General features: G+C 38.4%; 1 protein-coding gene across 1 annotated transcript in view; it reads left to right on the forward strand.

Annotated features, from left to right (window-relative positions):
- Positions 1–23,003, forward strand: part of tprg1 (tumor protein p63 regulated 1) — a 43,413-nt gene that overhangs the window by 16,705 nt on the left and 3,705 nt on the right. The window contains exon 5 of the mRNA XM_041790735.1: positions 17,680–17,833. Coding sequence (XP_041646669.1) covers positions 17,680–17,833 — 154 coding nt within the window. The remainder of the gene's footprint in view (positions 1–17,679; positions 17,834–23,003) is intronic.

Consider the following 23,003-nt stretch of genomic DNA (forward strand, 5'->3'; position numbering starts at 1 on the left):
ACAAGTAAAATCAGGTAGCAGGGTGGGTACAGGTAGAAAAGATCAAAGCATGTTTAATTCGAATAACAGCAGGTAAATAACGGCTGGTAAAACTCAGGTAAAATCAGCTAAATAACGGCTGGTAAAAGTCAGGTAAATAACGGCTAGTAAAACTCAAGTAAAATCAGGTAAACAAGGACTGGAAAACCACAAGTAAAATCAAGTAAACAAGGACTGGAAAAACAAAAGTAAAATCAGGTAAATAACAGCTGGCAAAACTCAAGTAAAATCAGGTAAATAACATCTGGAAAAACAGAAGTAAAATCAGGTAAATGACAGCTGGTAAAACTCAAGTAAAATCAGGTAAATAATGGCTGGAAAAACAGAAGTAAAATCAAGTAAATGACAGCTGGCAAAACTCAAGTACAATCATGTAAATGACAGCTGGTAAATTCAAGTAAAATCAGGTAAATAACGGCTGGTGAAACTCGAGTAAAATCGGGTAAATAACGGCTAGTAAAACTCAAGTAAAATCAGGTAAATAACGGCTGGTAAAACTCAAGTAAAATCAGGTAAATAATGGCTGGAAAAACAGAAGTAAAATCAAGTAAATGACAGCTGGCAAAACTCAAGTACAATCATGTAAATGACAGCTGGTAAATTCAAGTAAAATCAGGTAAATAACGGCTGGTGAAACTCGAGTAAAATCGGGTAAATAACGGCTAGTAAAACTCAAGTAAAATCAGGTAAATAACGGCTGGTAAAACTCAAGTAAAATCAGGTAAATAACGGCTGCTAAAACTCAAGTAAAATCAGGTAAATTACAGCTGGTAAAACTCAAGTAAAATCATGTATATAACGGCTGCTAAAACTCAAGTAAAATCAGGTAAATAACGGCTAGTAAAACTCAAGTAAAATCATGTAAATGACAGCTGGTAAATTCAAGTAAAATCATGTACATAACGGCTGCTAAAACTCGAGTAAAATCGGGTAAATAACGGCTAGTAAAACTCAAGTAAAATCAGGTAAATGACAGCTGGTAAATTCAAGTAAAATCATGTACATAACGGCTGCTAAAACTCAAGTAAAATCAGGTAAATAACGGCTAGTAAAACTCAAGTAAAATCAGGTAAATAACGGCTAGTAAAACTCAAGTAAAATCAGGTAAATAACAGCTGCTAAAACTCAAGTAAAATCAGCTAAATAGAAAAAGGTAAAACAAAAGTGAAATCAGGCAAATAAAAGCAGGTAAAACTCAAGTAAATTTGAGTAAATTAAAGCAGTGAAATCGTAAGTAATATCAGGAAAACAACAGCAGGTAATATTTTATTATTTGCACTTTTTTGATAGCACGTTAATTTCTTGAGAGCTGGACATAACTTTCTTATTATCTTGGGGAAGCAAAGCTGTTTTCCCATGATAATATGGTATTATTTTAAATTTTGACTTTTTAATCCCCTTTTCTCAGGAAAACAGCTGTTTCTGCTGCAATCACATTTTGATTGAATTATCTCAATTTCTTGGGATACTGAAGCTTGTTTTTTAACAGTGAGTTGTTAACTTCTTCAGATCTCAACTTAATCGTATTATTATTTTGGGATAACAATGCTAGTTTTGCTACAATAACATGTTAATTTCATGAGATAGTAAATGGAATGAAAAACAATTAAAATCAGCATATATTGGGAAACCAGAAATAGAGCTAGTGGGCTGCTTGATCGCTTGTTAGCAAAGTCAAATTGAGGCAAGTCCATCAGTGCCTTGCTTAAAGGGGGCATATCACCACCTACTGTAGCAGAGTTGGGCATACTTTCAGCAATACATGCATTCTCCCCCAGTAATTGTATACTAGGATGAAGTCAGTAGCCTAGTTAAATATCCTAATTTTGTCATAAATGAAGCCTAGTGTAGGTTCTAGTAGCTGAGATCAGCTGATGGCCAGCCGATCCTCATTAGTGCCTCCCAGCTTCCACAGCCAATCACAACTCTTTCTCTCAACACAGCGGTGCATTTCGATATGACGTACTTCTCACTAAGCCCTGCTTGCATTGATGCTGATGCATCATGCTGCTGGTGCTGCTGGCAAAGCTTCACCTCCTCCACCCCAGCCTCCTCCTTTATAGCATGAAGCTTGTTGCACTCTCATTTTCAGATTTATGCTACTATGGATCAGTTGCTTTTGAACTAACTTCATCGTATTCAGTATAAATTGCCGTGAATGTATACCAATCCATATGGGGGTTTCTAGCCATGCACTCCCTGGGAAGTAAAAGCACGCTGCTTGACAAACTCAGGGAGCAACTTTTGTAAGTAAAACTGCAAGTAAAACTGTTTAACCATTTTGCAATAAAATGGTCACACGTATGACGAGACTGTTTCTGACTGGAACACTCAACTTTAGTCAGCATGTAAAAGCACTGACCGCCCTGCATTTCAGAGCATTTCTTCCCAAATTTACTACAAAAATGGTGAACACCTCCATCATATCTGATTTTCTCTGTTTTTTATGCTCTGTACTGTTCAACTACGCTTTCTTTTCAACATTTAATAGAATTAAAAGAATTTAACTTAAATCATGAATTGAGACTAATGTCACTTTCATGAACATTTCACCCCTGTGTTCCCAGACCATCCACTTCAAAACAAAGAATATCAACCTCCCTCTGTGCAGTGTCTTGTTTGGCGTCTGTGCGTGATCATCCTCCCCTAAATCCTTGATGATGCCAACAGAAAGTGTAGAGGGAGTGTCAGTATTTTTAGTCCTGATGATTTTGTTTTCATCGCACATTCTCCAGGTGCACCCATGAAGAAAAAGCTCAGTATATTCTGCATCTGTTGGGAAAGATGTGTTTTAAGTGCCTTCTTTCCAAACTGTCTAGACAAACTAATTACCCAGCACATCATCTATTTTTTTATTCCTGTCTGAAAGCATTGGGTGTGGAGATTTAAAGAAACCCCACTAGAGGTTGCTTCAGTAACCGTTGTAGGAAATATATATATTTATAGAGGTTGGAAATAATCCCAGGCCTGCTTTTCCTCTTCCTCTCATATCAGATGAAGTTTTTCTCTTTTTCTGAATCAGGCTTCAGAGGTAGTGATGCCTTACTTAGCTTCTGTCTTCAACTTCTTTAAGTTTTCAAGTTTTATCAAGCAGAATATCATCTTTATGTTGTTTAGACCCACGCGTATAGACCAATCCTGACTTTTTTCATGTAAAGATCAATTAATCTTTAATTTCACAGTGTTGGCAGTAGTTTTCACAGTTCTGCTCTAAATATTCTCATTCTGCTGTCTGCCTGACCACACCTTTACCAACTAAAGCAGCTTACACATTCAGACAGCAGAGGGCAGTCAGCTCATTTTAGCTTTTTAAGATATCATCAGCATAATGTGCAGTGGCAGACCTCATTAGAGGATAATTCAGTCAAAGCAATGCATGCTAAGATGTAAGCTGAGGAGCTGGATGTTAAGATTGTAAAGGAGAACCTTTTATGCACACATTCTCTACACATAAACTCTGGTATTTAGACATGAAGATATTACAATGCAAAGCCTGGTGGTTATATGCCTCCACCAGGTATACAGTCATAGGACAATGAAAGTACAGTAGAAGGTCTAGAAGAAGGGCTGACTTTGTTTCTGTGCTGTGATTTGTAGAAATCTTTATGAAATCAAGCATTAGTTGTTAGCAGGACATAGAAGTCATAGACCCAGCTACAATCAGCCAGCTGATTCAAATATTGTCTCCCATCACTTTAAAACAGCCCGGTCTTGTTTGATGAATCTCTTGAGCTTCTCCATATTTGATGGTCTTCTGGTATGGACCTTGGTCTTCAGTTCTCCCCACATATTTTAAATTGAATTCAAGTCAGGGCTTAGTGCAGGACAGTCAGTAATGCTCACTTTGGTCTTCTGGAAGTAGTTCTTCACCAGGTGAAGATGTTTGACCCATATTTGCTGCTGACTGCTTGAGGTTTTCTTTTTAAATCTTCACATATCCTTCTTTCTTCATGATTCCTACCACCTTTATGAGATTCACAGTTCCAAACGTAGCGAAACATCCATACAGGAAACGCTGCTGTTTTTCCATGTGGGGATAGTGTTCCTTTGGTTATACACCTCTCTCTTCTTTCTCCAACTTCTCTGTGGTCAAATGGATCTAGTCTGGTCTTATTTGACCAAAGGACATGCTTTAGGTTTGCATAATTTTTCTCCAGATTGTCCTTAGCATATTTAAGTCTAGTTTGAAGGTGTTTTTCTTGGTCTGCAACCTCTCAGTCCCATCCTGATCATTGCTCTAGTGATGGTCTTCTTTGAGACTACAATTCCTGACTTGGCTAAGTCCTTCACTAGAGTCTTGGCAGTGGTTCTGGGGTTTTTAGACACATCTCTCACTAGTTTTCTTTCCAGAGTCTTTGAAATCTTTCTCTTCCTACTTCTGCCAAGCTTGCTCTGTACTGTGTGGCTCTCTTTAATTTTCTTAATGATGCTTCTCCCTCCAGTTCCTGGTACTAAGAAATGCTGTGATAACTTTGTATATCGGTCTCCTGCTTTGTGAGCATCAGCATTTCTTTTTCTTGATTCTAAACTGATTTCTTTTGTTTTTGCCATGATGCTTTCTCAAGTGACCGCTCAAACCCTTACTGAAGTTTTTATACTATGTGTAAATTGGAACATCTGCCTCAGTATTAACTTGATTTTTAAAGCTTTGACCATTTCAAAGTTACATCACAACAGTGGTTTGTGCTATTGTTCAATGAAAAGGTCAGTTATAAAGGGGGCTAATAATTTAGACCCTGGTAGTTTTTTTTTTAAATGATTTACTTTCTGTGTGCAAAGTAAAATAATGTAAGTATCCAAAATTAAACTAGGATTTTTGGAAAAGCTGTGTTAAAAATTCTGTGCTTTATTTTACAGCACTTGGGAAATATAATGGAAAAACAGACATTTTCATAGGTATCACCCAGATATTCTGAGACTGATTCCAACTATAAATGTTAATCTTTTTACAGCCCTCTTAACAATGCATTCTGGTTTCTTATAGCTTATTCACACTAGCGCCAGCTGTCCCTTGCCATGCTGAAGCACACTTGCCCCCCAGTCCTCAATCCTCTGCTGGCCTGCCTTTACACTGTTCCAAGCCCAACTTGGCCTGAGCACAGATGTCATCATGTTATGATATAACAGAGGCAGTTTAAAAGAAGCAAGGAAATATTCCAACAACATGACTATAACTTTACTCAATTTGCAGCTTATTTTGAGTTGTTTTGGTCAGGTAGGGCCCTCTGTCACTCTGGTGTTATTTAAAATGACGTTGAGAGAAAACAGTCATGAAAAAGGATAGACATGATATATCGATGTCCACACTTACGCACCTGTGCTTGTAGGCGTGCATGAGCAATCCTACCGTGCCAAAGCACACCTCTTCCATCTGTGAAAGCACCAAGGAAGCATATAATGACTGATTGCGATATAAAGCACCCAGATTAGTCAGACAAACTGGACCCTGGTGCTCAAGCATGCTTGGGCATGGTGAATTAGCCCTTACTCATCCATCTGAAATGAACACTTTCATTGTTTGAAAATAATATTAAAATCATTGATCTTTACAGTTTGCACAAGCCAAAACCTGGACACACAATATGTAAATTCCACCACCAGGAGGCTCTCAATCAAAATAATAACAGAAGAGAGGAATCCAACTCCAACTTCTGATGAAAATGAGAGATACCTCACCAGAACTGCAGCTTACAGTAACAGTTCCTGCTTCCATATGTAGCAGCGTTTGACTCAACATCTGGTGTTTTCTTTGCAACAACAAACATGTCCTGTCTGTCATAGTGGACAACTAGAAAGTACTTAAAGCTTTGACTGGTGAAGAACTTTGAGTTGTTGTGTGCAGAGTCTCTCCCACCTCAGCTGTTGAAGCTTGTAACTCCTTCAGGATAGGCGTAGGTGTTTTGAAAAACTGAAGAAATCATCAACTCAATCGTTGAACATTGGTGTTGGTGTTGCTCTTATTTTCATAATCATTGCATCTTTTGTTACTGTTAGATGTTCCATCAGGTGTTTACTTCTTTAGTTGTTGTATTTTTTGTTATGTTATTTGAAACTTGTTGCGGGCATCAAATTCCAAAGGTTCTCCATAAACAATGAAGTCAGTGTTTGACAAGTTGTTGCTTTTTTCAGTTTAGTTTTGGTTTCAGTGTTTTGTAAGTTAAAGTAGACATGGATCCTTTTTTTAATACTAAACAGAATAAACCAACCCTAAAAAAAGCACAGATGAGGTTCAGTGTCTGCACCTCTGGCATGCACAGTATAAATTGATAAGCACCAATACTTGTGTGATGTTTTAGGTTGGCTTTTTTAAATCTGCACACCTTTGGAGCTGTTTTCAGCTTTTTAGCCTTTGCTTTTTTCAAGGTGGAACTATCTTTGCCAACACCCTGCAGCTACATTATCACAGCTTTTGCATCATGACATCTGCAGCAACATGGCTGTACGTTCTGAGCTTCAGTGTCTGCAGGAGCAGTTTTATCATGAATAATGTCAACATCTTTTTAAAGCTTGATTGTAACAGGCAGGTTCTCTTCTTTGTGTTTTCCTTTGTTTTTCTAGTCACTACTCCACCCTTTCCCTCTCCTTTAGTCCTTTCACATGTTGAATGAAACCTTGTTGGATGGATACATGTATGGATGGCTGACAAACCTGCAGGCTCTGTTGAGCAATCGGACCAGATTTGTTTGTTCGCGCCAAGACAATGTGGGACACTTGCCATGTCAACTGGAGCTGGGCTTGATATTTATCTTGTGTGTTGACTTATGAAGCTGTTGCACTTGAAAGCCTGGGGAGGAATTTTTCATCACTTGACTTCAAGCTCAGAATTCAGTGTTTCTCTTAGGCATGTGTGTGTTTTTGTTTAAACAATATGGATAAGGTAGAAGGTCAGTAGATGGTGGTTGTCATCAGTGTGGACCCTCTTTAGGTATTAGAAAGTGTGCAATCTTTTGAGAAATGGGACAAAGTAAAAGGGATAGGGCTGGGTGATACGGACCAGAAATCATATCTTCATAAATATCTTGATTTTTTCTGTAAAGAAAAAGAAATGGTTTTCACAGTATCAGGATGATAAACTTCAATATGATTCTAGTTAAAAACAAAAATGTAGCATGTTTGATACCACAGTAACAAAAACAGAAGTCCTTGATACCCAATTTTTTGCTTTAAATTATCAAAAATTTCAGACAAATTCCTACACTACTTGTAAATACATGCGTGCAACATTTCTGTGTATTTAGGTTATCACAGTTTTCTACACTCTGAAATGCAGTGTGTTTCAAAATGATAAAATACCATTATTTCAGTGATGAATGGTATCAAAAAGTACATAGAATTAATGATCTTCATACTTTTTTAAAAAAAGACAGAGAGCAATGTCTAATTTGCACAAATATGTTGACAACATCTTAGACGGAATTTGAATTGAGGACTTGGTTCAATAAAAATGGCACCTCAAAAGACATTTCAGTCAAGAACATCTCTTCAAGAAACACATATGATTTGCGACTATAGATATTTATTTTTTTTAGCAGTTATTAATTAGCACTTATTGCTGTCATTTATGTTTGGTGATGTGGCTGTTCTGGGATCCCCCATGAATCTACATGGAAAGCATTAAGCAGGAACAGCACACATTCCTGGTCTTCCTATGCCGATAAGGAAAGCATAAGGCAGGGAGAGAAGCAGCAAAAGCGAGAGCAGAGCAGGCATCAATGACAACAGAACAACACTGATTAAGTCAGAAGCCGAATAAAGGAGGAGCTGGGGTGGAGGAGGGTTGCAAGAGCAGCTTGCTGAGAGAGCAGCAGAGCATAGCCAGGCAGGAGCAGTTTAAATAAAGGCGTATGAGAGCAATTAGCCAATAGTGTGCTTAGAGTAAATCAGCTGGCCGTCAACGGATGAGGGTTTGCCTGAGATCAGCTGATCTCAATTATGGCAGCACTTGACTTTGTTGCCCGTCTTGAACTAATGCTATACACTTGATATTTACTGAACAGAAAACCATTGTGTTCCCAGTCATGAAATTCTCAAAATGAGTGAGAAAAGCACTTATATGTCCTCTTCAGCATTCATGCTGAAACGACCCTTGGATTCCAGAGCACGTGCATTCTGGGATAGCTTCCAGCGGGAATGTCGAAGTGCACTTTTAAGCGTATATCTCCCTAATTAAGATAAGAAATTGTGAATGAAAATAAAATTAGGATTTCTGTTCAGTACACATGCCTTGTGAGGTACTGTTTTTTTTTTTTTTTTTTTTTTTACAGGGTCCTCAGTTCAAAACACCGGAGATGGGCGGAGCTGAACAGCGCTTGACTGTGCTATTCTTTTGGTTGAGAGCCCTCTGGTGCTGGAATTCTACATGTGTGTTTAAAATATTGTGAACTGGTCTATAGTGTGTACGAGTTGACCTGCAATTTGTGATCATTTAAACCTATAAGTTACCCAGTATTTAGTGTTGAGGACTTTTTGTTTCAATGGGATCGGGCAGGTGTCAGAATTGTTAGATTTTTACTCCAAATAAAAATGCACTTAGATCAAATTAAATGAATAAAACATGATTCCAAATGTAGACTCAACTTTCAAAAATAGGGCTGTACAGTGCCATAGTCAACAGCGCTGTTGCCTCACAGCAAGATGGCTCCTGGTTTTACCCCCAGTGTTCTGAGTGGAGCATCCATGTTCTCTCTTGTGCATGCACACTCTGGGAACTCTGCTTTCCCCGACGGACCAAAAACATGCTGTCAGGTTCTTGGTCACCCTAAATTGTCAGTAGGTGTGAGTGGGAGTGATAGTGTGAGTATGGCTGGTTTTCTGTCAGCCCTGTGGCTGACTAGCAATCAGTCCATTGACAGCAGGGATTGGCTTCAGCCTCCACTGACCCTGAACAAGGTGAGTGGTGTAGAAAACGGATGATTTCAAAAACATTGTCTTGTGCTTAATTTCAAGCAAATTACTGTTAAAGACCCTGACCACAAGCAGTCTTTTTACCGAGCATTAGGTCTGGCATCTACTTTTTCAAGTCAACATCAATGTAAACTATATTTCAATATAAACTTTTGGACTATCAGTATATTGATACATATTTAACACTTGATGTATTACCTTGCATCACAAAGGCTTGGCCTGCTTTCACCGTCTCTGTACTTTGTGACTTTTTCAGCATGAGGCACAGTGAAAGTCCAAACCCCAGCTCTCCCACATAAACACAGTGAGGACTTCCAAGGCCTCTGGCTGCAAAGCCCAGCCCTGCTCTGCCTGTTTGGGCTGGTCCCTCTCCCAGTGATAGCTTACCTGTGGAATTTACCAAAGCTTTTTTATATCCCCATTTATACTAAGGCAATGGCTGTGCGCTCTTACAAAGAGCAATGTGTACAAATGTAAACCCACCATCCTCATTCGCCTCTGCTGAAATATAATCAGTCTTTTAACCCGGGCTTTGCTTTTGTACATTTTTTTTTCTTTCCTCCCCCTTTCCTCTGTGCTCTACATTTGCTCTGGAGGAGGCACAAAATGTTCAGCAGCAGCAGCATTGTCATTTTGAAAGCACTTGTGTAAACAGGGCTGGATGATTGCATTATGATGCAGCCCCTCCCTGGGACGGGGACATATCAACAGCTCCACTGCTATTGTTTAGCCTCAGGTGTTTAATTCTGTTTGGCAGGAAGTGTTCTTGCACAAGGCATGTGGTGAAATCAGAATGACAGATCATTAAGAAAATCAGAACACTGTTGGGAAATCGCCTGCTTGCTCATTTATGTTTCTTCTTTTACTTTTTTTATGCAAAACAGCATAGGTACATTATAGATGAGAGTGTTGTTGCACAAACTTGCAGACCTCTAATACCACCAACAGTAGTTACAGCTGTTGACAGAATCACAATAACACCAAAACAGGATGTTTGATTGCCATAACAAGCTCGTCTTTTTAACGTTTATGTTAGAAAGTGCTAACAAGTTACTTCTTGAAGACTGTCTGTAAAGTCTTCTCACAGTTTTGAAGTCTAAATAAAGCCTAGTGATTTTACATCTGTTCAAAGAGGCAGTAGGGACTGATTAGTGGGTTTAGTGTCAAAACTACAAAAAATAGTTTGTGGTAATTCTCAGTAGGGCTACATCAGTAACCTTGCAAAGCAGATGGATTCCCCCGTTTCCGTGTTTCTCACTGGTGAATCTATCCTGCAAAGCTCCCATCTGAACAGATTGGGCCCTGTAAGAGAGTGACAGGACTAGTCACCATTGTTTGAGGAGAAAGAGGCAGTACTTTCGGGTGCAGTGGAGTCGTAGTAAGTCGCCATGGTTTACGTTATGCCGTTCTGTATGGAGTTTACTCCTTCGGTAGCAGCGCACACCTACGATGTCACATGTTTTGTTGCTCTGATTGGCCTGTAAAGATGTGACTCACACAACGTTCATCCAATCACCCTTTGAGCTTTTTTTTTTTTTTTTTTTTTTTTCAAAGGCCCTGCCAAACACCGTCTATTGGAGGTTTTCTAGATAGATGTGTGAAACAAATCCATCTTGCATGTCAGGTTACTACATCAGTGGTTCTCTGCATTCCTTAAATGCACGGTAGGTAAATTTCACAGTCAGTTGGCTCTCAATGAAAACTTTACCAGATGGTGATGTTGGGGGTAGTGGGAATCATGGCACTGACTTCTCACCACTCCACCCTCAACCCCTGACATAAACCAACTCTGAGTCAATCAAAGTCAAGACAAACAGACCTAAGGAAGAAAGTTTAGGAGACAGAAGGCACAGCCAGTGGCAGAGAATAATCAAGCCCTACAACCAGTAAGCAGTAAAAAAACCATGAATGAGAAACAGCAACAGAATAGCAGCTGTCAGCGAAGGTTCATGCTTCTTTAAGTAGCAGTCTTTATGCCGTGTGTTTATATTTTCTTCCGTCTTCATGGTGTTTATGGCAGTCGACAAAAATACTTCTGCACATTACCTCTGTCAACTGTTATGAAATGACAATTGGAAACTATAAAAGCAAAACTTTTACTAACAAAGAAAAACTAAATTAATAAACCAGGTCATTTCTCACGGTGGCTGCTATGATAAGACATGTCCCGATAGTTATTTGAAAATAAAGCTTTCTCTGGCTTTAAAAATGGTTGAAATACTAGCTGTCATGTAAGTACTCTGTAAGACAGGTTTACATATTGTTAATGTAATGATACATTGCCACCAAAGGTCTGATATTTTGAAAACAGTCAGATTTATTTGATGAAAAATAATGCTGTTTGGACCTCAGATGGCACAAAGAGACTGACTAAAACAAGCCCATTTAGAAAGCACTTCATAGACTTTTACACCATGTTCTATCCACACATTCGTGACCTACTGAGAAGGATATCACAACCAACTCCATCTTCCACAACCAGTGGGGGGGAGGGATGTTCCTGCAGTATATGGTATTACTGCCATCTAGTAGGAATGAGTATTGAAATCCACTACTGGTACCCGTTCCAACATGTCCGATACCTCATGGACCAAATTACAACACAGATCTCGGTACTTCATTTCAATACCTAACCAACCCTAATGAAAGGGAAGAAATATATTTTGTAATTTGTGTGACTTATGTGTCAAATTATGGTTTCCTTTTTTTTATCCCATCTTAGACTGACATCCATTAAAGATATTTCTGCCAATTATTTACAATATCCAGACAGCTTTTATTCTCCCGCTGACTTTCAACACACTTTTTTCTCTCAAAAGTTTCGATTCAGGTACAGTTAAGGCAACGGCGCCCTGTAAAAAGTATCAATTTAACACCAGTATCAGAAAAAACTCTTAACATTACCCAACCCTACCTCCAGGTGCTTAAAAAACACATTATACAAGAAGCAGGTCAGACCAAGCACTTGCCAGCTTGCACACGCATGGACAGCAAGCAGAGTCAGTGCCTCTGCAGTCATTTCATTTCATCAAAACAATGAAAATGTTTATTGCGGGGCACTGGAAGTGATGTATAGTTTTCACATTACACTGGTGAACTCAGGTTACATCAGGCCACGGGATCAAATTAAGTTTAAGTTTTTTCCTCCCTCTTCCCTTTGTCCCTCCTAGAGGAAATATGAGAAATAATATTGAAAAACTACTATCAGACAGGATCTGAGAAAGTGAAGTAACATTTTTTTAACAGATAAACATGGGCCATGAATGTGATTTATTTTCACATTGCTTAATTGTTGTCCCTGCAGGAAATGCATGAAAGTTATACTACTTTAGACACCAAAATAGCCATGAAGTACCATTAACTACATCTACATATCCTATAAAAAGTGCTTAACATACGTGTGAACGTTTTTAAAAACTGTTGATGGTTTTCATTTTGCCTGATGTTCGTACTGTTATTAACAGTAAACTTTAGATCATTTCCCATCACTGATTTGCCCAAGAAAGAAAAAAATTAGAGAAAACCATAGCCCTGTGCTGCCGACACAGCACATGCATGTTCTCCTCCTGGAGCGTACCAATACACCTCACTTAAAATGAAAGAAGTATCCCCTTAAGGTAGGGCAGCACAATTCCAATCTGTTGACTGCTCTGACATTTTCTGCTTTGTAATAAATGCCAAACCACTTTTAACCAGACCTAATAACTTGTGCTGCTGTCAGGGCATTTTGGATGTTTTTACTGGCTTTAATAACTTGATATGAAAAGGTAGCACACTTTATATGAACAGCCCTATTTACACGTGTAAACAAATAAACCACCATTGTCTAGTAGTGTGAACACAACACTGGTCAACCCAACATTACAGCAGTGATGAGGTTCATGTTAAACTGAGTTTATCTGCCTTGTACTTGTGTTGTACTGCTCAAACTTCTGGAAAATGTCTGGATCATGTGTGAAACGGAATCATGTGTGAAAAGGCAATATACTGTATTTGATAGATGGCAGTCAGCCTTCTGTGATGACTAACAGTGTTGAAAATGGATCATCTATTTCCCAGTTGTACTGTAAGTCTGCAGCACAGAAACTTTTGAACATTGCTGGGAGCTTGATGACAGATGAAACCTTGACATGAATCTCTGGTCCTGAACCAGCTTTTATAAACATAGGTGTGGCTTTATCTTCTTTATACCAGCAAATGTATTGTCTAATTCCAAGAAAATGGCTTAAAATATTAAAATGCTGCATTGAATTAAACCCGTCTATGCAATAGTAGTGCATCTATTTTAGATAAAATCTCTCAATGAACACATTTGTGTTCAAATTAAACCAGAGTGATAGAGTTTATTGTATCAGTTATTTCCACCCAACTTCATCTATCTTTTAGGTAATTAAGCTACTGTAACAGTATACTTTGTGTTTTATTGTGAGTGTCATTATGTTGGATAAGAAGTCAAACCTGTCACTGCAGGTTTTTCTTGCTACTGTTTTGACTCAGGGTTTATCAAGGAGATGTTTATTTTTTCAAATCACGCTCAGTGCTCAATGCAGGGTTGTACACAGGCATACACAGTACACAGTCTTTTTCAGTCTTCAGTATTTTTCAGCCATAGAAACACTACTACAGTGCAGTTGGAAAGTATCCAGACCCTGTTAATGTTTTTAGTTTTGTTATGTTGCAGCCTAGTGCTACAGTCAATTAAATTTGTTTTTATTTTCATTTATCTACACTCGATATCCCATAATAACAAAGTAAAAACACAATTTTAGACATTTTTGCAAACACATGAAAAAATAGAAAAAACTGAAGTATCTCACTGACATAAGTATTCAGATCATTTACAACACTTGAAATTTAGCTCAGGTGCCCATTTCTCTGGATTGTTAGTGAGATGTTTATCTTTATTGGAGTCCACCTGTGGTTGATTGAAACTGAATAGTCATGATTTGGAAAGGTATACACTTCTTTATTGAAAGCCTCACAGCTGACAATGCATATCAAAGCAAAAACCAAGCCACGAGGTCAAATGAACTGCCTGCAGAGACAGGATTGTTGCAAGGCACAGCTCTGGAGAAGGCTACAAAAAAATCTACTGCACTTAAGGTTCTCAAGAGCCCAGTGGCCTCCATAATTCTCAAATGGAGAAGAGTGGCACAACCAGGTGTCTTCCAAAAGCTGGTTGCCCAGCCAAACAGAGCAATCGGGGGGACGAGGCTTAGTAAGACAGGTGACCAAGAACCCGATGGTCACTCTGACTTGGTTCTAGAGATCCTGTGTGGAGATGGGACAAAGTTCCAGAAGGACAACCATCACTGCAGCCCTCCACCAATCTGGGCTTTATAGCAGAGCAGCTAGTCAGAAGCTTCTGCAAACACTGAAGCCCTCTTGGCTGTCATGTTGAGTTGTTTGCAAACTCCCAAGTTGGCTTTCATGTGTTTTGCACTGAGGAGATGCTTCCATCTAGCCACTCTGCACTGTATACCCATTTTTAAATCCCCCTTATGCACATTATTCATTACTTTACTGCAATTCTAGTACTCATAGATGACTTAACTGTTTGGTTGGGTAAGAATATAACCACTTCATAATGACCTTTAGTACCTGAATTCAAGCAGCAGAGGTTGAGTGTTAATGTGCAATTACTAAAGAGATATTTGTAGGTGTTCTCAATATGTGAGAGCAGTCTATAACACAGGCTGTTAATGCTTTGTTGGATTGGATATGAACAAAATGTGGAGCAAAAATGAAAAGTATACCCACTACACCATTTGCACCTCTACTGTTTGGCTTTGATGAAAATGATGCACATGTCAAAGTGATAGTCTTTTGTGCCCAAATACATTTGCCTCATGTTACTCATGCCCCTTGTCTCTGGATTTTACCATCAAGACATGTTATACACACACATGTATTTCTGTTTTTTAGTAATATTCAAAGTTGCTCATTGAACTTCCACAGATTTAGTTTAGATTTATGTAAAATATTCTTTAGGAAGGTTGAAAAGAAATTCAGAGGAGGGTGCTGAACTCTCTATGACCTAATACTTTTTGAACAGTAACAGATATATACTGTATGGCCTCCAGACCTTACAGTCCTGAAGCTATGAGAGCCCAGATTAAAGCTGATGGGCCAACAGTAAATAAGGAGTTGTAAGGATCTTCACAGCATGTAGATCAACACCAACATTATTTCAAAGACGGGATCAGTGAGTGTTTGGTGGTGTGTTTGCTCTCAGCCTTCTGAGGTTTCACTCAACTGAGGAAAGATATTTCCCCGGGGCATTTTCATTAAACCTACAGTATTTACTTTAAAATATCTCAAAAAAGGTAAAAAGAGAAGAAAGAATGAGATGAACACTCTGTAGATTACCTCTAAGCCTGGTAAACATCAGATTGCTCTTACATTAAATATCTTCCCTGAGGACAGATTAGTGTCGTTTCTTTTTTAATATTCTGACATTGTTTCATGGATCTATCACGTCGGCTGGTTCACATTGGGGAAATAATGTGAGCTGATGTTGAATTTAAATAATAGTCTGTGGAGGTGCAGACATTTTAATGTATACATACACTAACTCTCACTGTAATGCCTTTACACGGCTCTGAACTTTTGACACAACTCTGAACCCTCATTTACACAATGTATGAAGGATATCAATCCTACTCCTGTATCCACTTTGTGGCACTAAAGAACCTACACAAACACATAATAAACATGCACCATACTGATGTTCAACACTTGTATTTACCATACGTTTAAAACTAGTGTAAATAGGCTGATGTCCATAGATATTTTAACTAGGGATGTGTGTGGCTGAACGATTAAATGCCCAGTCCATCTGTTGTCCGCACTAGATGTACTAGTTGGTCAATTGAATTTTGATATTTTTAACAAGTTCAGGCCAACAATCCTGGTCAGACAATATATCTAAACTATGATTTAGTGGCAGTCCTCTCGTAGCCACTCTAGCTCAATTTAATGACTTGTGCCTTGCTGCCACAATGCAGCAATCAACCCAAATGTATGCATTTGGATAATGCATTAGTTTAAGTGACACTTCTCCTGGACAACCTCTTTGTTGTCAGTGTGAAAACAGATTTCTATACAGTAATGTCAATAAAATATGACTACTTATGTAAAATAAGTGACTGCATAAATATTTAACCCCTTAAGTCATTATTCAGTAGATGCTCTTTTGGCTGCAATCACAGCACTGAGTCTGTGTGGATAGATCTCAATCAGGCTTGCACATCCGGACACTTGTACTCTGTTCTTCTTTGCAAAACTACCCAAGCTCTGTCAGGTTGCACAGGGATTGGGCAGCAACAGCCCTTTTAGAATCCAGTCACAAATTCTCTGTTTGATTGAGGTCTGGGTTTTGACTTGGCCACTTCAGAATATTCACCTTGTTGTCTTTCTTTCTGGAAAATAAATCTTCTTTCAAGCCGTAGTTCTCTTGCAAACTGAATATGATTGTCCTCCTGGATTTTCCTGTATTTTGCTGCATTCATTTTACCCTCTACCTTTATAAGCCTTTTCAGGGCTGGCTGCCGAGAAGCATCCCCACAGCATGATGCTGCCACTACCATGCTTCACAGAGGAGATGGTGTGTACGTGGTGAGGTGCAGTGTGTGGTGTCCACCAAACATAGCATGTTGTCTGATGGCCAGAAAGTACCATTTTGGTCTCAGACAAAAGAACCTTCCTCCTTTGACAGTGGAGTCTCCCACATGCTTTTTGGCAAACTCTAGTTTGAATTAAATGAAATTTTTCTTAAACGCTGGCTTTCTCTGTACCACTCTTCCATAAAGCTTTGACTGGTGAAGAACTTGAGCAACAGTTGTTGTATGCAGAGTCTCTTCCATCTCAGCTGCTGAAGCTTGCAACTGCTCCAGAGTAGTCATAGGTGTCTTGGTGGCCTCTCTTACTTGTCTGCTCCTTGCATGGTCACCCAGTTTGTGAGGATGGTCTGATCTAAGCAGATTTACACAAGTGCAATATTCCTTCTATTTCTTGATGATAGATTAAACTGAATGCTAGGGGTTATTCAGTGCCTTGGATTTTTTTCCGTATCCATGCCCTGACTTATACTTTTCAATCAGCTTTTTTCTGAGTTGCTTGGAGTGTTATTTTGTCTTCATGGTGTAATGGTAGCCAGGAATACTGATTAACTAGTGACTGGACCTTCCAGACACAGGTGTCTTTATACTACAATCGCTGCACTCAGGTGATCCCCATTTGAGTAATTGTGAAACTACTAACACCGATAAAATACTAAAACATCCAAAGGGGTGTTTGTTTTTTTATAGGCAGTGTATCTAACATGCATAATGCTGCTGGTCAACACTTGTGTTAACTGCACAGTCTAAAATTGATTTGCTGATTGATAACTGGTTTGGAAAATGGCTTTTGGACAACTTATAGAAATATAAGACTTGGGGAAAAAACAACAACAAAAAACACTTAATTTTGCAATGTCTTAATACACTCATTTATCCAAAGACAGCATTTGTATGCCATAACTTGTTCTGGAGTTTCTGTGTTTGGCCAAAGGCAGACGAAGATTTCTGTTAGTTAATTTGTATATTATACAGGTTATAAACAACACAATAGCATGTTTTGTAACAGTGATAGTTGCTATTGAAGTGGTGACAACATGAACTATGGAAATTGAGGTTTTGTCACACAGATGAGTCAAACGTTTGAGCGATACTTTGTTATTGTGTTTTTGTTTAGGAGAGAGGGGGAGGGGGTACGAGTCTTCTGGGACCGGCTGAGAGAGCCGTCCTTCACCTCCAGGTGGAACCCCTTTGCCACCGACTTCCCGTTCATCACCTTCACCTACCATCCTGTGAGAAACATCAATGACAAGTTTACTTCCCTCTGTGACGTAAGTAGATAGACAGACAGACAGACAGATAGTATCTTCATCAGTCCATGACAGCAGTGGGTGGCTTTTAAAGAGCCAGTTCACTCAAATCAGACAAAAACATTTCCTCTCTTTCTTCACAACTAGCTCAATCATAACTTTGCTTTCTCCTCTGCCTTTACCATAGGCACTTTCATCTAAAGACTTAACCTTCCATTTAGTGTTTTTGAAGCAACATCTGAGCATGAAAGATAGTTCTTAAAAAATATATCTGTTATTTTGCAAATGTGAGAATTGCTGTATACAGATGAGGATGAAATAATTAGCCACCCCCATAAACATTTCATCTTGAAAAAACTGTGCTACCAATTCCTTGCTCTGTTTAACAGCACTTAGGAAATACTTAAAGAAAATGACATTTTCACAGGGGGTTGATAATTCCGGCATCATCTACAGTAGCTACGATGAAACACTACAGGATAAGAAAAGACAGAAAATGTTGTCCAAGATGACAATATCAAAAAACAGTTATTCAATGACAATTTATTGAAAATATGTAAAATTCTGCCATCAGGGGCTTTCAATCAAAACAATTTCACAATATGATGAGTACGCACCAGCGCTGCTCAGCTCGGCCCATTGTCATTGTTTTCTTTTTCTTTTGATTGGAGGACTCTTTTTTTTTTTTTTTTTATAAAAGCAGCACCTCATAAGGCATATCTACTAAACATATAACTAATGTTTTTTTTTTCATTCATAAATCTCTGAAAATTGCACTGACTTCTATGTTTTGTTTTTTTTTTGCTGGAAACATTCCCAGAATACACATGTGCTCTGGGATCCAAGGATGCGCATGCGCTCTGACCCAACATGGCTAGCAGCCCAGAACAGGGTCAGACCAAAATCCCTTACCCTCCCTCAGGCCTTGGCTGGTTTAGGCTGTCCTGTCAGACATTGCAGCATAACTATATTTTACCCTGGATTTTTGATTTTTTGTATATTTCTTGTATGATTAATTCCATGACCTACTGTGCAAATTACTAGATGCACTGCCCATGTCTGCTGGTCATGTTTCTTGAATGAAGAATTGAAAAAAAAAAAAAAAACACTTTAAGTGGTTTAGTTCCTAAACATTAGATCAGTAGCTATTAGGGCTGGGCAATTAATCGAAAATTAGATTAAATCACAATATGCCCTGCTGCAATTTTCAAATCGCAGAAGGTGCAATAATTCCTTAACCGGAAATTTGTGTCAAAATAACAGTTTACATTTTTTTTTTTTTTTTTGCAGCAGCAGCAGCAGAGACATTACGCATTACATACCATGCAATTATTCAGGTGCCATTTTTTAGAATAGTTTACAAAAAAGCCAACTTTCTTCATTTTTGTACTTTTTTCTTATAAATGACATCAAAAATCACTCCCTTTCAGACAACAATTCATATTCAATTTGCAGTAAGGGTCAAAAATATCATATATAGATCTTTTTATTCAAAATTGATCAGCCCTTGTTTAATCTAATATAGTGTTGGTTATAATATAGAGTTATTTATTGCTTTTGTTTAATAGCAAACACATAAAATGAGGAACTTCAGACATAATTGCATAGCAAATCGCAGTTGCAATATTGGGGGGGGGGGGTGCAATTAGATTATTTTGCCAAATCGTTAAGCCCTAGTAGCTATGTTTACATTGAGCTCTTATAATCAGAATAAATGCCTGATCTGAATAAAAATACTTCATATAAACACTCCATTAGTAATATAATCCTCCGATCCAGCTCATTCTGAAAGACATTTCATTCCGATAAGGAGGGGTGGTTTATGCTGATAGTCGTTCGGATCAGCATCCATGAAAACACTCGACCTGATCATCTCTGCCTGTTTGGGGTGATTTTTGTCTTTGCCCCATGGACGGAACAGACAGAAACGTGACAAAAACAAAACAAAACTGATCTGTTGAGGAGAAAACTTTATCTGCTTGAAACTTTAAAAGAGCTCAGAATTGTTAATCAGATAATATAAAGTACAGACTCAAACAATCTGATATTTCGCGCAAGGAGTTGAAAAAAAAAAAGATTGTATGCCAGTGGTTTATTTACAACGAAGGGGAAGAAGAATTTCTTCTTCTACTGCAAATTTTTAGTAGATTGGGGAGGGACGATTGTCAGCGCAGTTTTATTCAGATCAAATATATGATTTATGAGCACACACATCTGAATTAGAGCACGTTTTATCGTTCATATGAACAGAGAAGTTTATATCTCCCATCAGAATAAATTTAATCAGACTGTGAAAAACGCTCATGTAATCCCAGCTGCTGTTGTAATGAGGGAGAAAAGCTGTTAAAAAGTTGTGCTGCAAGCCTGCTTCACTCTGCAAGTGCACAGTGAAAGATTAGGTAGGGTCTGTGAGAACTTTTGGACCCAACTTAAGCTCTACTGTCCAGGGCAGAGCTTCAGATTCTCAAGTGAGTTCCATCAGCATTGACAAATTAAACCTTGATTTATGGGAGATTATGTGATAAGACATTGCCACTTTCTTAAAATATTTGGCCCCAGAGCATGCAGCCCAATTTAGGTGGCAATCTGTGTACCCAAAGTGCTTTGGTAAGCTTATTCCCAGTTTTACCCTAAGGATATGAACCAAGATTTATGATGATTGTAAAAATTGTTTCAGTTATGAGGCTTTTCCCTGGCCCACTCAAAGTTATTAGTCAGTAACTATAAAGCAAGACAAGATATAAACAAGCCTCTTTTATTAAGCCTTGTTGTAGTAATCAGACCTACAGTTTAGGTCTAAAATGTGTTTTCTCTTGTTTTTGAGAGCTGACGTTTTACAGCGTTACACTCACCACTGATAACATTGAAACTGCTTCCAGTGAAATTTGTCATAACCATGAGCTTCATTTATCTTTGCAAATCTTTGCACATAAATCTCAAACAGTGAACCAGCTGCAGGTGTTTGTATTGCCAGGAGAAAGTTTGTTATCAGGGTGAGCTGAACTCTGAACTCATCAGAGTATAACTGTTGAAATATGTGATTTGATTTGATTGTTTAGTGACTAATCCAGGTGGAGGTGTGTACTGTGAGAATCATCCAGGCACTTAAACATGTGGTCAGATGAGTCATCACACAGAACAGACTTACTGGAATCAAGCCTTAGATAATATTTGTAATAATCTGTCAGAGTGGAAACACACAGAACATAAACACATCTGTATCCTTAGACTACATGATTATCAGATATGATTAATAATAATAATAATAATAAACAACTATCCAGCAATCAAACTGCTTTTCTAAGTTTTGGTGTGGACTAACTGTGCTGACACATTAATGGGATGGGTTTGCAAAACTTTTAAAGAACTTTCAACATAACAGAGATGTTCATGAGCAGATGACTCAGCATGTGGAGAAAAGAACTGAACAGTCATGTACTTTCTTAATCCGAAGGTGTCATATATTTTGTAATGTTTCTAACAGTTCATACATGCTGCTCCTTCCATATGAAAAGTGAGATAAAATCTGTAATTATTGCACATTTCAATGACTGCACACAAACACTGATGGGCACCTGAGCCTCCAACATGTGTGCAAAGAGCTGGAAAAACATTTACAAAGAATGCAAAGTGATTATGACGTGACACTGTGGATGGGCCTCATGCAAGAATAAGCTAAATGCAGACAATTCAGTGATGACTGCAGATGAGTAATTTAGTTTTATTGCTAAAATTATGGTAGAAAGTCTTCAGCACCAACCTGATCCGCTGGTACTTTAAATATTAGTACCCAAAGCAGAAATGATGCTGAATTTTCTCATGGTAAACTGAAAAAACTGCAGATCAGGTAAGCAGGAAAATTTCTCTTAACTATCAGGAAAAGAAGCCTACAGAGACATGTCAATATGGCAATATATAGTCACTTCTTGCTGATACAGATGTTACAGAGTCGATATGGCTGCAGATCCTGTGATTGCAGTTTTAAAATACACATGCCCTAAGGTTTAACAAAAAGCCAACAGGCGGTAGCAGATGCTGAACTACATGATGCAGTGCAAGCTTAAAAACAGCAGTTCAAAACAAACTACTGGTTTATGTGGATGAGAAAGTCTTTCTTCTGCCAGCAAGACTGAAGGCAAAGATTTATGTCATGAGTGGACATAAGTCATGCAGTATGCAAAAAAGGTAAAACACTGCAGCAACACTAATCTTCATTGACACAGGATAAGACATCAGGATAATTAGCAGTTAGCAACAACAGCGAGGCTCGCTACACCACTCGCTTTGTACCATCACATCCAGCACTTAATGATGCTGTAAAATCAAAATTTAACTCAACTTCTAAACAGGATCAGAAGATCTCAAGTAGCTTTTTCTAGGCTTTATTTGTTTTTTTAGACTTCAGGCATACAGCACAGCTGATAACAAAGGCTGAAGGCAAGCTGCTTTTTAAGTGTATAACTGTTTACATCCAGTTTGTCGGTCCATTACAGAAACTGTGTTGCCATTTTATGTCGATGTAAAAGAAAACGACATTTTTGCACGTACAAATAGAGTTATAGTTAAGTGAAACCAGACTAGCTTCTAAGCTCAGTACAAGACTCCTGTAGTCTCTATTCTCCCTTCATCTGGCTGGATGATGCTAGATGATGTTAGGAGGTCTGCAAGACTGAGTAATTTATGATATTGATTGCCTCCACACCAGGTACATCAGTTAAACTATGGTTAAAAAAAAAAAAAAAAAGTGTAGGGATCGTATTCAATTTATGTAGAAATTTTCTGAAGTCAATTTAGAACTGTAAAGCACTAACTTTCCTTTAATCCCATTCATTTCTAATGGGTGTCCCCCACTTCCTGACCCAACAGACACTGGGGATCACGTGATTGCAAACAACCTAATGCTAACCAATTAGAGCAACAAAACATATGACCAGTTGGTTCAAGCAAAGTCTTTGTGCTGATAGGGAGAAAGGCAAAAACATCTTTTCCACCAATTAAACCTTTTAGTGTGGTTCATTCTCTTCTTTTTAACAAAGACATGTTGTCCATGTTCTTATACAAGTACTGCCAAAGCTACATTCATGCCTATCTCTTCACTGGCCACAAACCTTAGAAATTCGGGGTGTAGCTGGGATGTAAAATTCAGACATGTATGTTAGCACATACAGCTCACTTGGATAATTTCACTGTA

Source organism: Cheilinus undulatus, linkage group 7, assembly GCF_018320785.1.
Source record: "Cheilinus undulatus linkage group 7, ASM1832078v1, whole genome shotgun sequence".
Classification (NCBI taxonomy): domain Eukaryota; kingdom Metazoa; phylum Chordata; class Actinopteri; order Labriformes; family Labridae; genus Cheilinus; species Cheilinus undulatus.